This window comes from Lissotriton helveticus, chromosome 3_1 (assembly GCF_964261635.1).
Source record: "Lissotriton helveticus chromosome 3_1, aLisHel1.1, whole genome shotgun sequence".
NCBI lineage: Eukaryota > Metazoa > Chordata > Amphibia > Caudata > Salamandridae > Lissotriton > Lissotriton helveticus.
In genome coordinates this window covers 573,697,155-573,712,229 of record NC_136061.1, presented here as the reverse complement: position 1 = coordinate 573,712,229, position 15,075 = coordinate 573,697,155, and the positions used below count along the sequence as shown (strand labels likewise).

General features: G+C 43.2%; 1 protein-coding gene across 9 annotated transcripts in view; it reads right to left on the bottom strand.

The window, feature by feature from the left end:
• Nucleotides 1–15,075, bottom strand: part of ARMC8 (armadillo repeat containing 8) — an 831,002-nt gene that overhangs the window by 285,963 nt on the left and 529,964 nt on the right. For all 9 annotated transcript variants that reach the window (XM_078680526.1, XM_078680529.1, XM_078680530.1 and 6 more), the window contains exons 13-14: nt 883–965; nt 464–545 (exon numbers count right to left, since the gene is read on the bottom strand). In XM_078680526.1, coding sequence (XP_078536652.1) covers nt 464–545; nt 883–965 — 165 coding nt within the window. The remainder of the gene's footprint in view (nt 1–463; nt 546–882; nt 966–15,075) is intronic.

Below are 15,075 nucleotides of genomic sequence, written 5' to 3'. Positions count from 1 at the left end.
TCTCTCTCTTCCTCTGGGGCAAAGCCTGTTGATAAAAAATAATCACCTGTCCCCAAACATGAGTCGGTACCTACCACCGGCAACCACTGGCACAAAGTATTGATCTCACCCAAATATTAGAACGTAAATCAAGCCATCACAGGTGATCTCAATCTCCCCCCCACTCCCTCCTTTCGTTCATCAAAAATGAATCTTCCTTCTCTTCAGCGTTCCAGAACATGATTCGCTTGTCTTTTCAAACACTACTCAGTAAATTAAAAGACATGTGTCTTCCCTATTTTTATCACTCTGTTCCGTCCATCCATAATAGGTATCCTGTATATTTGTTCCATCTTAATTAATTGAATAGCATTCATTCTTGTGTGCAGACTACATAAAATATTTTTTTTAAATGTTTAATGTTTTAATAACATAGCATGGTATAATTTCACAGAGCAAGGATCTTCGGTTTCACGAATCGCACCTTCATTAAAGGCTTCCACACTGCATGGTCCTGGAAACTGGTCCGGAGCTGCTGCACAGACCGTGATAAGCTGTGTAAACATCTATAAAGAAAAAATCTATTAGATCACAAAATAAAAAATTCCAGTGCCTAGTCCGTGTTTGGAGGGTGGTAATTTACTCCCATACTACTCTGAGGAAAAAGTATTCTTTTAGACAAATACTCTAAGTAAACATGATCAGTTGAGCTTCTTTGGGTCAGAATCATACTTTTGAGCACATTTGCTTATCTTTTGGGTAGAAAGCATTTGTTGAGTAAAAAGGAAATTTGCTGATATTACAAGGAACCAGGAGGGAATGGCATCATATGAAAGGATTGGGTAAAGAAGGGGAACTGAGTTAGACAGTGAAATAATTTGTATTGATATTATAAACTCATACCTGACTGCAGCTAACCGCACCTTGATACTAGACTCAGACAAGCCATTCACAATTCGGTCCATCATATTTTCAGTCTCAATGATCTGGGGGAAAAAGGGTTAATGTTGCATAAATAACAACAAGGGAGGCAACAAGCTCTACTCATCAATGCTTGTATATGCCAGTTTTCTTTAGGTCTGGTCTTTTATGAAAGCCATAAATACTGCATTTAACAAGTCAATTTGTTATCTCACCCCTGTTTGTCTAGATCAACTGTCAGAAAATCAATAATATTTATTGAGACATTGCAACAAAAAAAAAAAAAAAAAAATATATATATATATATATATATATATATATATATATATATATATAACAGAGCTGGACACATCGCAAGTTATAATGGAAATGTTACTAACCAGTAGTAACTAAAGTATTCTTGCCCATTGGCTCCCTTCTGTTACCAAGTGTTGGGAATTCTCTGCCACAGTGTGGCTAGAGCAGAAACTGTGCCTCAACAGTTTGTGTTGTGACACACACTAGTTACATTTGTTAAGCATATCACCCATCTGAATATAAGGAGACCACCTTGAATTCTTACCTTGGCATCAGCTAGACTTTGTATGGTGGGTAGGCACTGCAATAGAAGGGAGTCCTCAGAATAAGTGTACTTAAGTTAATACTGGTAAGTAATGATTCCTCACCATTACAATAGGTTCCCCTTGAGCCCCATCTGGCAGTAACATTATTGCCTAGAAAATTATCCCTAGAACATCTTCTGATCTCTGCTAGATATTCTTTTTCCACTAATCAGAAATTAAAAAGGTGAAGAGCAAAAGCTTTTTGAGAATCTGTTTGCATTGTGGTACCTGACAGATTGAACATTTGTACCTTGAGATTCCAACTAGGATCAGCGATTGCACAATTATGTTGGATGGCACACGTGGATCCCCCTCTATAGAAAAATAGTAGTCATATAAAAGTGCTTAAGTCACATTACTGATGTGATGAGTCCAAGAGGGACGGAAAGTTCCCCATATGTGACATCAATGGGTGCTACAGAAAACATTCACTTAAGATAAAGGATGCCTCAATTATTTAATGTGTTCCCACCCAAATGTATCAAAACACAGTTGAAAAGTGGAACTAATCAGACCATGGTTACTTTGTCACAAGTTAACTTGGCTTTTAGGAGAGAATACTGAAAAAATCTTCAACAGGAGGACCTTAGGTGTTCCAAAAAGCTCACATAATCATATTAAAATACAAAATGCGCTAGTAAATAGGGGATGAATGGGGAAGATATATAACCTCTCTTTTATTCAACAGGGAAACACTAGTGCCCTTGCAATACTCTCTTGTAAGTAAGAAACGTACATTCGCAGGAGACAAAATATAACAAGCATGATGTTCTCAGTGGATTTAAAATGTGGATCACTAAACAGAGGAAACAAAATTAGGAATGTGATTGTTAACAAGACTAATTATATTGCTGTGCAACTAGACCAAAAAAATATAATAGGTATCAGACAGTTTTAATAGACATCCACTTTAATATCCTTAAGATAAACGTCCAAGATAAATCACAGAGTATGCTAAGCAAATAAGATTTACTTTACTCTCAAGAGCCTGCATTAAAGCGCTGCAGCACACATGTAAGATGTTAGATTGTAAACATTCTCCAGATGGCTTTTATATCTGGAGACATTTTCAGGTCTGTTGAATGTTGTTTGTTGAACAATTCAGAAAATAAAGGAAAAGGCGGAGAAGCCACTTTTTATTGTGAACATGATGTTGAGTCAGATCTATTCTGGAAATGCTGTCTTTACCAGCATTTGTGTGCGGTCCCTGCTGCAAATCCACTTGTGAATGCCTGAGCTGGAATGAAGAAAATGCATATTTCCTGTTTGCTAATTCTCATAATGTGCAAGAAGGCAATATAGGAGTGGGTGACCACCTACTGAACATGTAGAATAAGGTTTTGGCGAGATAATGTTTCCCAGCCCCACCTGCCTTAAAAGTATTCATACAAATACACCCAGAGCTACAAATGGAGATTTAGTTCTAAGATTTTACACATGTTTGTGTTTTTTGTTCTAAACAACAGATGTGGGTCTTAAGGAGCCCCTACTGGGGTACTGAGACAGACCCACTATATGACTATCATGATGCATATTCAAAGTTTTGGAAGATTAAATTGGACCCCATTGGAATTGTTCAGATCATCAAAATAAAACTAGGAGAAGTGCTGGAAAGACCTTTAGTATGCTGGATTTGGAGGACACAAGACTATTTGTCTGGTCATTGCACTACTGTGAAAGAGTGGGCTGCTTAATAAAGAATCCAAGATAAGTCACCAAGCATGTCCAAAGCTATCAACTGCAAAGAGTAAGTGCTTAAAATGAATCCGCCCACTGAAAAAACAAAGAAAGAGGCCACAGCACACCATTTAGCCCTTACCAAATGACAGAACAAATTGAGAACCTGCCAATGTGGTGTAAAGTGCAGTGAGATGGGGCAGGGCAGGGTCGTGCTGTGGCCCTCTTGATTACAATTGATTTTTATACTGGTATGGCTTTCTCCAGTCCCAGTCCTTTCACAAGGTAGATGAGTAGTCCCACATTTTACCTGTCATTTTTGCTGCTAGCACAAGGCACTTTAGTTCTGTTGCTGTAAGCACAATGTACTTTATCTTCTGCTGCTAACTGTTTATTAGCAAATTGTTAAATTGCTGTTGAACAAATCATGTTAGGGCTTGGCTGTGGATCTCATTTTGGATATAAAAACTTGCTCTGGATATGTATTTTTTCGTTTGTAATGATTTTAATTGATCAACAAATAAACTTTACTCAAACTCGAAGGTAGATGAGTAGTCCCACAAGTTTGAAAACGTATGGGAGTTGGATGTAGATGTAAATATAACACTGTGTGTGAAACAGATTAAAATATAAAATTAACCTGTGCTTTCCATCAACACTGCTGGAAAAAGTAGTGATAAACCAACTCAAACAAAACTTTGTTTACTAAACAGCCGCAATGAAAGGAGGGAGTAGAGAAAAGAGATGAAGCCTGTTGTATTAATTCAGACAAGACACTGACTGAGCCCATACTAAGTGTTGCTCTTTTGATGGCAGTATTTGATGCAGTTAACTTAACCCTCCAGGTCACCAGTAGATCTTGATTCCCTCATCATTATTTTTAATACATAATATCCCCTAAAACTGCCATATCTGTGCCTTTTAGTTTTTCTGTGCACACTTTTGTGGCAATGCAAAGCTGCTGGTCAATCCTACAGCAACATCTAGTGACCACAGCCTTTTTAATCTTATTGTCATAGGATGTGGTCTCTGAATGTTAGGAATGTGAAACTTGGATCCATAATTTACATGATTGTAGAAGTTGAAGCCACATAAAAACAATATTTTTAAGGTAACATTTGTAGGGGATTATCAAAGCCTCAACCTACTCAAGTTTTGATTTTCTTTTCCAATAGTGTTTTCTAGAGATTTTCTTCAGGGTGTGTAGAGCAAAGTGCTACATTTTTAACATTCAAATGCTGTACAATTCGGAAGCTTTCATAAGTACGGTGGGCCTGGGTAAACATTACAGAAATGATCAAGGAAGCTTGGTAACAATGTAGGCAGCACCATCACTTTAGTAACCGGGTATGAAGTACAAATATACATTTTTTTTTTAAAACAGTGACACAACTTGACAGTAAAGAAAACAAAAACAACATTATTGCAGTTACAAATACTTTATATAAATATAGGCTAAATTACCTGCGGATAGGAAAAGAATTAACAATTACACATTGGGAACTGAAAAAGTATATTGAAATCAATGTTTTTTCTAAACTGAGTTACAATAAATTAGAGCCTAAATTGAAGCTAGGTACCAGTATTGTGTGGGTATTCCAAAGAAGAGTCACAAATGAAACTCTATGGGAAATGATGGTGGATCCTAACAATACCTGTGATCCATGCAGATAGAGGGCAGCACAACTGAATTCAGGTACAGACAAAGCGAATAGCTAGACTTCACTTGAGACACTGTTGGCATTACTAGAGCAACATTACAGTATCCGGGTCTTGGCTACAAATTTATTGTAACTTCAGAAGGTGTCCAAACAAACAAAAATGCAGTAGCAGCAATTACACAAGTGATTTGAGAGAGACTGAAAAGTATTCTTACATCAGAAAGAAATCCACATTGAATTAGGCAAGGATTCTACAACAGCTACAATTCCAATACAATTGATTCATTTTATTTTTGGTGCAGAGAATATTAAAGTGAACTTTCAGAGTGCTACATGCACACCACAGCCTTGCTTCTTGCAAATAATAAAGAGTGCAATTAAAGATGGATCATCCTGTCTCACTTGTCCTGGACGGCAGGCGTATGTTAATATCCAGAAGAAGAGAAATTCCCAGATCCTTTTAAATTGACACGATTCCACTGTAGAAGTATTTCCGTATCTCTACCACAATCTGAACTATTCAGACTAAAATGGGACAGAGGACATTTACATTAAAAGGTTTTTTTTAATTGGTACTGAATTTCACCAAAACACCTCATTTGAAATAAAACACTAGCATTACAGAAATGTAAATCGGTTTCTTTTTACATAAATCTTTATAAATCTAGACATTGACAAACAGACAAAAACACTAGATCATGCTCGTTTTTTTAAATTCTGCAAAATCTTTCATTCAGGTGTAAATATACTGCAACTTTTAGTAATGATTGAAATAATTCTACTATCTAAACACATTAAAGTCATGAGAGGACATTATTGCCATCTCATTAGACGCAAGAGAAGGCAGACAATATTCAAACAAAGCACTATCATTTGAAATACTATCATAATACTATCATAATATTTTAAATAGAAAATGTAGGAGGAATGTTGGGTATACACATGAACTGTTACATAATGAAAGGATTAATATGGAGAAATAAAAAAATGGCTCTGAGAGCTAGAGGCAGTCAGTGAAAAGAACCATGAATGCCAGCTATTCTGTTGAATACATACATGTTCAACTGCTCTCTGAGGGATTTACATGGACATGTTTTTATTTCTTTTATCGATTTTCCTTTCTGATACCTTTTTCACATTCCCCGACTATGAAGAGTCAGGCGCAGAAGCAAATTTAAGAATAACTGAGTAAGGTGAGAGCAGAGAAATACAGAAAGGAAGATGACTGACCAATTGCTTGCGATGTAAAGTTAAAGTCTTTCACAAAAAAATACTGTGAGGTGCAGAACAGGAAGTCTCTACCAACCTATGACAAAATATTGAAAATGAGACAAAAATGTTGCTCTTAGAACTGGAAACATGGGCTCTAATCCACCCGTACGTATTTGACACAATTAGTGGGATTTTGGGAAACACACTGTCATCTGTGTCATCCCAAAAAATCTGTGGAGTGGTTGTTAAGTCCTAACACAATCACAGTAACTTCAAAATGTAGCCTAAATACATTCAGATTTCTCATTCTGTCATTTCGCCAATGAATCTCAAACAGGTCAGAACTACTTCCTTAAAACCTACCATTTTTATATTTTTAAAGAATATGCATAAAAGGCAAGGTACTTAGATTTTAAAACACATAAAATGCAAAGGCACATTGAGTTGTTTTTAAGTGTACAACAATCCAAGCATCGTGCAAGAAACAGAACAGAAAATAGGGTACACAGGAATTTGATTATATTATATCAGCATGTACGACTTTCTTTCTTATCCTTTGGTAGATGGCTTATTGTTTAACAGACATTACACAATGATGAATACATATTGCACTTAAACTCAATAAATCCTGCTATTTAGAGAATGTTAACTAAAATGCTCACTGTAAAATTAGCCCGAAGAAAGGAATGAATCCCAGCTTGTCCTGATGAAACACAAACAATTTAAAAACATATTTGGGAATGTGGCATGAGACTATAATACAGTCCCTAGAACACTCCACAGGTCCACAAACCAGAAAAATTTTGAGTATTGTTTGACGTACTCAGGCAAGTGGTTGATTGCTAGCTACCAGTAGCAGACATATCTTTTTTAACTAAGAGAACAAAGGCAAACATTTGTTAATAGGTGAATGTACAATAAACACAAAGCAGTTCACATCGTGATGTTTTTGGTCAACCATTTGTTTAAAAAGTGCATTGTCTTTGTCTAGGTGCACCTTGATCCAGGGGTACTAAATGAAATGTTAATTCTGTAAAATTAGCTTCAATGTATCGATTACGAGTCATGATACTTCATTTCATACTAAAACCAAAAGTAAAATGATTAGCTACAACAGATAAGCCAAAGAGTAGACTAATGGTCCTAAACACAATTTCTCCACTTCCCTTAAGTGCTGTTCTTATTTAACTCCTAAATGCATAATAGCTACATGGCATTTCCTTACAGAGTAGAAGAAGCAAATTAACTCACAGTGGTTGAACAATGATTAACATCTGGGGAATGACCAAAACAGAGGCACAATTGTGATCCATCAAATATAAGCTATGAAATCAGAAGACTACATTTTATTCCAAATTTTCCAATTTAACACAGGGCACACTCCTGGTCAAATTAATGGCTTTCTGAATTTCTGCTTCCCAATCAGCAATAACAGGCAATGTTTTTAAACAAGTTAACACTATACAAAGCCCTCTGTGAAAAACAGACATGCACATTTTTTGAAATCCAACATAAGATAACAAGAAAGCCCCAAAACAGGTTTATGCTTTCTAGAAATTTAAAGAAAGAAACAAAAGGGTGATAGAACCTTGAAATTGGGAATTCATTTGTTCATTCTAGAATAAAACTGAAATTGCATAAATAGTATAACATGTTTAGAGTATATAATCTACATTAAAACATAAAGAAATAGTTATCGTTCCCGAGAAAAATGTTCTTAAAAATACCAGAACCTGACCCGATGATACGGGGACTTAAATGAACTGCAGGGTGGGAGGACCGCATTTCCTTATATGCGGACGATATCCTATTGTATTTAACCTCTCCTAAACGTTCCAAACTAGTTATCCCAAACATTTGTGAAATCTTTGGAAGGGAGTCTGGTTACACTATAAACTGGTCCAAATCGGTCCTTTATGTCCTAAGAGGCCCCCCACCACAGCTGCCCTTGGACTGCCCACTTCAAATCTCTGAAAATGTATTTAAGTACTTAGGGGTCCAAATAACAGCCTCCCCTGACGAATTCTTCAAGCGGAATCTCCAACCCCCGTTAGACCGCCTTAAAAGGGATGCAGCACACTGGTGGAGCTTGCCGTTAACATTGTTGGGTAAGGCAGCACTCTTCAAAATGATGGCCCTCCCCAGATTCCTATACATGCTTGAAAACACACCGTTCCCAGTCCCACCGAGCTATTTTAAGGCGGTAGCAGCCCAGGTTTCCAGTTTACTATGGGGGAATAAACCGGCGCATATAGCGCAGTTCAAGTTAGTCCGGGGGAGGTATGATGGTGGGATAGCGCTCCCTAACGTACAGCTATATTATTGGGCGGCGCAATTGAAAGTTATTAGTCAGTGGATCCATGCCCCGCATGATGACCCAGCATTTAAAGGGGATAGATCTGCCTTGGGAACCAATGGTATGATTTCTGCCCCCTACGACCGGAGGCTGCCCAAAACATTGGTGGGACCCGTAAAACACACGGTCACCATATGGCATAGGGCTCAGGCAAAACTCGGATGGCACGGGGTTATAACTCAACTGACACCTCTCTGGGAAACAAAGCGACTGGGTAAGCTCAGGAATAGTAAGGGCTTTGATAAGTGGGACGACATAGGAATATCTACAGTTGGGGATATGTGGAGCAAGGGGGAGGTGGTCACGTTTGCGCATCTTCAACGGCAATATGATCTGGCCTCCTCCGAAATTTTTAGGAACAAGCAAATAAAGCACGCACTGATAGCAGCATTACCGTCTGGCACCATTGTCCCGGAGGCATTCCCTCTGGAGGACAAGTTGCCGACCGACTGCATGTCTAAGAAGGCAACATCATTTACATACCAGAAGTTGGTCAATAACCTGACAGACCCCACTGGACCCCTCAGGGACAAATGGACCCAAGAGGTGGGAGACCTTGACGAAACTGAATGGCAGGAGGAACTGGCTTCCCCATGGGTGGTGGGTATACCATCGCGACTCAGACTGGTGCAGCTGAAAATCCTACACTGCTCTTCCTACACCGCTCTTACTCCACAAGACACACCTTACACAGGATAGGTAAAACACCACACCCGTATTGCTTATATCATTGTGGAGACACATGCACCTTTTTCCAGACCATGTGGCAATGCCCCAAAATGATGGATTTCTGGGTAAAAGTGATGAGAACGATTTCCCAAATGGAAGACGTCTCACTAGTACCGGAGCCTAGATGCTGTTTGTTGAATGTTTGGGAGCCAAATGACCTCACTCGCCAGGCACGGGACTGGGCCACATTAGGGATTATGATAGCTAAGCGTAATATCGCCCAGAAATGGGGCTCTGCGGAGCTACCGACATTGGCCGCATGGTGCAAGGACATGGACGCGGCCATGGTTGCTGAAAAAGCGGTATTCACCAATAGGGGGTGCCCCCGGAAGTAGAGTAAAGTCTTCGGGGCGTGGAACAAATTCAGAGGACATATATGTGAACCTCCAAGTGATCGAGATGAGGAAAGTGTGGAGGAAGAATAGCGGGGAAAGAAATGTTGGAACTTTGAGGGGAATGGGCTACGAAGAGAAAACGTACTTTGTTGATGAGTTGTGTGTAACAATGAGGTCCGAATGTAAAATGAAGTTTGATACTGTACATCTGAGAATTTCTGAAATTACTGTACTCTGATTTCCTTGTTGATAATTCAATAAACATAAATAAAAAATAAAAAAAAATACCAGAACCTGCATAAGGGTCAAAAGAAATAAATATTACACCTTGTATGACATGTCACATATGTAGCTGCTGGAACAGTGCACACATTTTAACACATTGTTCAGTCCCGAGAGTGTGTCTAAAACTATAAATATTATATACAATTCATCCCTGCAACTTACAGTAACAAGGAGCACGTATTAAAATATTCCACTATTCTACCTTGCCCCTTTGCTTAGATGATATCTTGTCCATGCAGATACTTAATTTTCATAGCCATTTGGATTCTATGTCAAGACCGGAGGCGAGGATTATGCTAATCTTTCCTCATTTTATTGAACAGCAGCCATTCAAAGAACACAGTCAAAAAACTACTATTCCCATGAAACATAGGGAATAAACAAGTTTCAACAATAGAGTGTCCAGGTACAGGGTGTCCATGCGAGTCTACCAATCACAGGGCTCCAGGTATATCTTAGTCCTCTGTCAACCTCCAATCCCCCTCTTTAGTCGCTCGCAGTCAGCCAGGCCGAATAATTCAAGAATCCTCTTTCTTCGCTGCTTGCAGCCAAATGAATGCCTTTTTCTATATTCCTTTACTAGTTGCCTTTAATGCTTACAGTATTGAGACTATTGTGTGTTTCAGCTGTGGTGCTGTCATTCTGTTACAATTGTGTGCTTAGTACATGCGCTTTCATTGGGTTTCTGCCTTTGGGGTTTTTTGTGGATTTTTTTTCCCATAAGGTGATACCCTCGTTCATTTGTTTGTGTGCTCTTATTGTTCTCGCCTGTGGGGGTTTTCTGCTACATTTACCCCCAGGCTCGTTAGTGCGATCGCGCGCTCTGCTCCGGCAGTTGGCGGCTGTGTGCTTATTGACAGTTGTGCTGTGCCAGTTCTGTGTCACCTCAGCGCGTCGTTCCGCTGCGGCGGTTTCAAGTGCCACGCGCTCAAAGTGTTTAGACTGATGGCGTGCCGATTTCGGGCGCCGCCTTTTCCTGAAATATTCTCGCCTCATTCTCGGCTTTATTTGGGTTTTGCGGGTCAGCCGCTACTCGGCTCGCCCGCTTTCAGCCGTGGGAGTGTTCCTCCCTAACGGCTACAACTGTGGTGCGGCTTGCGGCGGTCTCCTCCCGCCGCCTGGGGGCGCATCTCGGCATCCTCCTCACGACGTGCATTCCGCGCATTTCAATCTCGGGATTGCAACGCCTGTGAGACGAGCCTTCGTCGGCCTCCTACACCGGGTTTCCGGTCCGTTAACTGCTTTTAAGCAGTTTTTCTGCTACCGAACGTCTTTGAACACCTCTGCTGAGGTCTATATCTGCCATTAGGCAGTTTGACAGGGATTATTATTCCGCATAGGGGGGTCTGTATATTTAGGACTTCGTAACGCTCAGCCACGAGTCTGTATTGGCAGGTTAGACCAGCGGGACCCTTTTAGGCAGGCTGCCATTTAATTTGCACCAGGGCTGTTGAGTCCCAGGGCTTCGCCCAATTGCGAACACGCTTCGCCCAAAGTGTAGGCTGACACCCAGCCCCCTTCATTAGAGGCTACCCCTTGCCTCAAAGTTTAGGCTGCCTCCAGCCCATCTTCAAATAAAAGCGATCCCTCTCCTTGGCTTATATCTTCCCCTAGTGTGTTTCTCTGGCCCTTATTGATTCCTACCAGGAAGACGCATACCAGGACGACTAATTTGAGCAGGACTCGCTGACAGCTTTACAGTGGGATGAAGATGTTACGACACCGCGGACGGCTCGATCCATAAGGTGGTGGAACAGGCTATGGGCCCTCTAGAGGACCGCCTATCCCGCAAGATCGATCAGGCCTGCAGCAGATTGGCCAAAGCGGCCCAGGCCATTCCGGCGCCTCTGTCTTCCAACGGATCCCCTGATGATGCTCAACCCCCTTCTTCCAAGCGCCCCAGGGACACAGGGGTTGACACGGACGGCTTTGAGCACCTTAAACAGGCTTTCTTGGCAAGCTCTGCCCCACCAACGTCTCCCACCGCCCCGGGGACCCTGATCAAGGGGGCGACAACAAATCTGGCCCTTCTTACCCCTGGCGCCCTCCGCGCCCAACGTCTAGTTCGGAGGCTTAGAATATATGGGCAGATATGTTCTATCCCAACGACATTCTGCATGCCCCCTCTTCAGATTGGGCACGCCCCGAGAAGGTAGCACAGTATGTCGCCAGCTGCATCCGCCGGCCGTTAGAGGTGATGGTACGAAACTGTCTCAGGGCGGAATGTCCTCGCCCCTCCTTAGAGGGAAAGGTGGCGAACATCCCAGATATTGATTCGCGGATGGAGACATTCCTTCAAAAATTTGTCAAGGACCCGAAAAAGGGCAATAACAGGTCCTGGCGGGCTTGCAAGGACAAGCCCCTGGACGCCCTTGGCCCAATAACGAAAATACTAGACATGGCTGAAGAAGCCAAGTCGTCAGGCTCTATAGTTTCCCCCGATCACCTCTCTTCCTGGGCACAACACGTGGTGGTGTTTCAAGGAAACGCAAACTGTGCCATTACGACGGAGCGCCGCCGATCTTTACTCATTAAAATTGATCCCAAGCTTGGGGACTTGGCCGACTCTGAAGCAGGCCCAGTTGCTCAGGGCGGCCTCTTCGGAGAGTCCTTTATAAAGGAGCTGGAAGACTTCGTTAATACATTCTTTAGACCGAACATAGTCTTCCATTAAGAAGGTGTTTCGCCCCTCTGGATTTCCGAGGGGCTGGACGAGGTAGAGGTCGCTCGTCCAGCCGTCCAAACTCATGCAGAGGGCAAGGCTCCAACCAAGGAAGTTACCAAGACTCAGCCAGATTCAGCAACTTCTATCCTACAAGAGGACGACGGGGCAAGAACCAAGGCTACCGAGGCGGTAAAGGCAGGGGCGCCTCCAGCTCTTCCGGTGAGTTTTCTCCCTTCTTCCCTTCTAAGAGTGGAGGGCCGTCTGGCGCATTTTTTCCAGGCTTGGACTACTGTCACGGGGGACGCCTGGGTCCTACAGACTGTCAGGGGGTTCCATATAGAGTTTCACGGAGAACCTGCTCAACCGGTTCGACCACGCGCTCTAGTTTTCTCCTCGATGGATTTTGCTCTGGTCGAGCAGGAGGTTCGTTCTCTCCTTCACAAAGGAGCAACCGTGGTGACTCTGCTCCACCCGCAAGGATTAATCAGCAAGCTCTTTGTGGTGGACAAGTCCGATGGGGGTCAGAGACCCGTCATCAATCGCCGCAAGTTCAATGGGTGGCTGGTTTATCGCCACTTCAAGATGGAGGGAATCCATCTGCTCTGCGATCTCCTCTGAACGAACGATTGGATGGCGCGCCTCGACCTCAAGCACGCTTATCTGACTATACCCATTTTTCCTCCTCACCAGAGGTTCCTGCAGTTCCTATGGCGCAACAAGGTGTTCGAGTTTACCACTCTTCCCTGCGGCCTCTCCTCTGCCCCTTGGTGCTTTACCAAGGTGCTCCGTGCAGTGATCGAGCGTTTACAGGCGTACGGTATGCGCCTCATCGTTTATCTGGACGACATTTTACTGATGGCCCAATGTCCCAACACCTTGACGCGTCAGCTTCAGACTGCGGTCAACTTGCTTCAGGGCCTGAGCTTCGTGATCAACGAATGAAAATCGACGCTGGTTCCCTCCCAACAGGTAATTTTTCTTGGATTTTTCATCGATTCGGTGGCAGCGACTCTCAATCTTCCCTCCAGGAAGGTGACGAAGATCCGTCACAAACTCAGGAGAGCGCTCACGCTTCAACAGCTCTCCCTAAGGCAGCTAGCCCAGATCGTAGGCCTTCTCTCGGCCTCAATCCAGGCTATCTGCCCGGGGCCACTTCGCTACAGGCCCCTTCAGCGCCTCGAAGCCCATCACCTTCGCAAGGGGCTTTCATATTTGCAGAAAGTGGCTCTCTCGGTGGATGCCAGAGAGGAACTGCATTGGTGGCTCACCAATATGAAAGCGTGGAATGGTTGCGTGATCTTCGGCTCCACGCCAGACATCGTCATTGAGTCAGACGCCAGCAGGTCCGGCTGGGGCGTGCGGTGTGGGGACTAAACGACCGGCGGTGTGTGGTCTCCACATGAGCAGCAGTTTCATATCAACTGTCTGGAGATTTTAGCGGGGACTTTTGCGATCCAATGCTGGACCAAGGACTCAGTCCGATCATGCGTACTACTCAAGATGGACTACGTTGCGGCATTCCGATACATCAATCATCTTGGGGGTACGCGGTCGAGAGCACTCTCCGACCTGTCAGCGAATCTTTGGCAATACTGTCTGGATCACCATGTGTCGGTCACGGCGGAATGCCTGCCGGTTCAGGACAATCAGGTCAGGGATTCCCACTCGCGTCATTTTCACGATACGAGTCTGTTGAAATTGCGTCCGGGGGTCTTTGCGGATCTTCAGGTCGTCTGGGGTCCGTTTTCAGTCAACCCGCTTGGAACATCAGCTTCCCCGGTTCTTCAGTTGGAGGCCGGATCCCCTGGCGTCACGAACGGACGCCTTCCTCCAGGACTGGCGGGACGAGAAAGGTTATGCCTCTCCCACATTCGCCATGCTCACCAGGGTCTCAGCCCAGGTTCGTCACCAAGCGGCGGATGTAGTTCTCATATCCCCGATTTGGAGATCTCAAGCTTGGTTTCTAGTTCTTCTGGAACTTTATTGGGATTTTCCAATCCCACTCCCCTGCTTTCCGACTCTCCTCCTCAGTCCGGATAAAGTTACGCATCCGCTGATCGAGCAGGGATCTCTCACCCTGATGTCATGGCGAATTACAGGGGACGCTGGGAGCAGCTGCGAGGTTCATGTCCAAAGCCTGGGCCGATAGTACTGTCAAACGATAGCGATCTACCTGGAGAAGGTGGTATAGTTGGTGTCTGCGATGGGGTCTCGATCCCGTGGCAGCAGATGTATCTTGAATTTGTTGGCCTCCCTAGTGGAGGACGGCCTGGCGTATCGCACGATCAACACTTTCCGCTCTGCCATATCTGCAGGTCACGCAATTGTGGATGGCTCCACAGGTGGGTGAGCATCCTTTGGTCTGCCGCCTCCTTCGGGGCATCCGCCTCTCCTTGCCTCCCGAACCTCGAAACTAGTTATGGGATGTCAATCAGGTTTTAAATCTATTTTTATCTTGGCAGCTGAACAGATTCCTTTCAAGGATGGAGCTGTTGGACAAGTTGGCGATGCTTCTGTGCCTTATCTCTTGTCAAAGGGTCTCGGATGTGAGAGCCATGGATGTTTCCAGCAGGATTTTCTCCATGTGGTAAATAAATAATTAATTACCGGATCTATTTTTGACTATAATCAATAAACAGGTAGCTCAATAAAT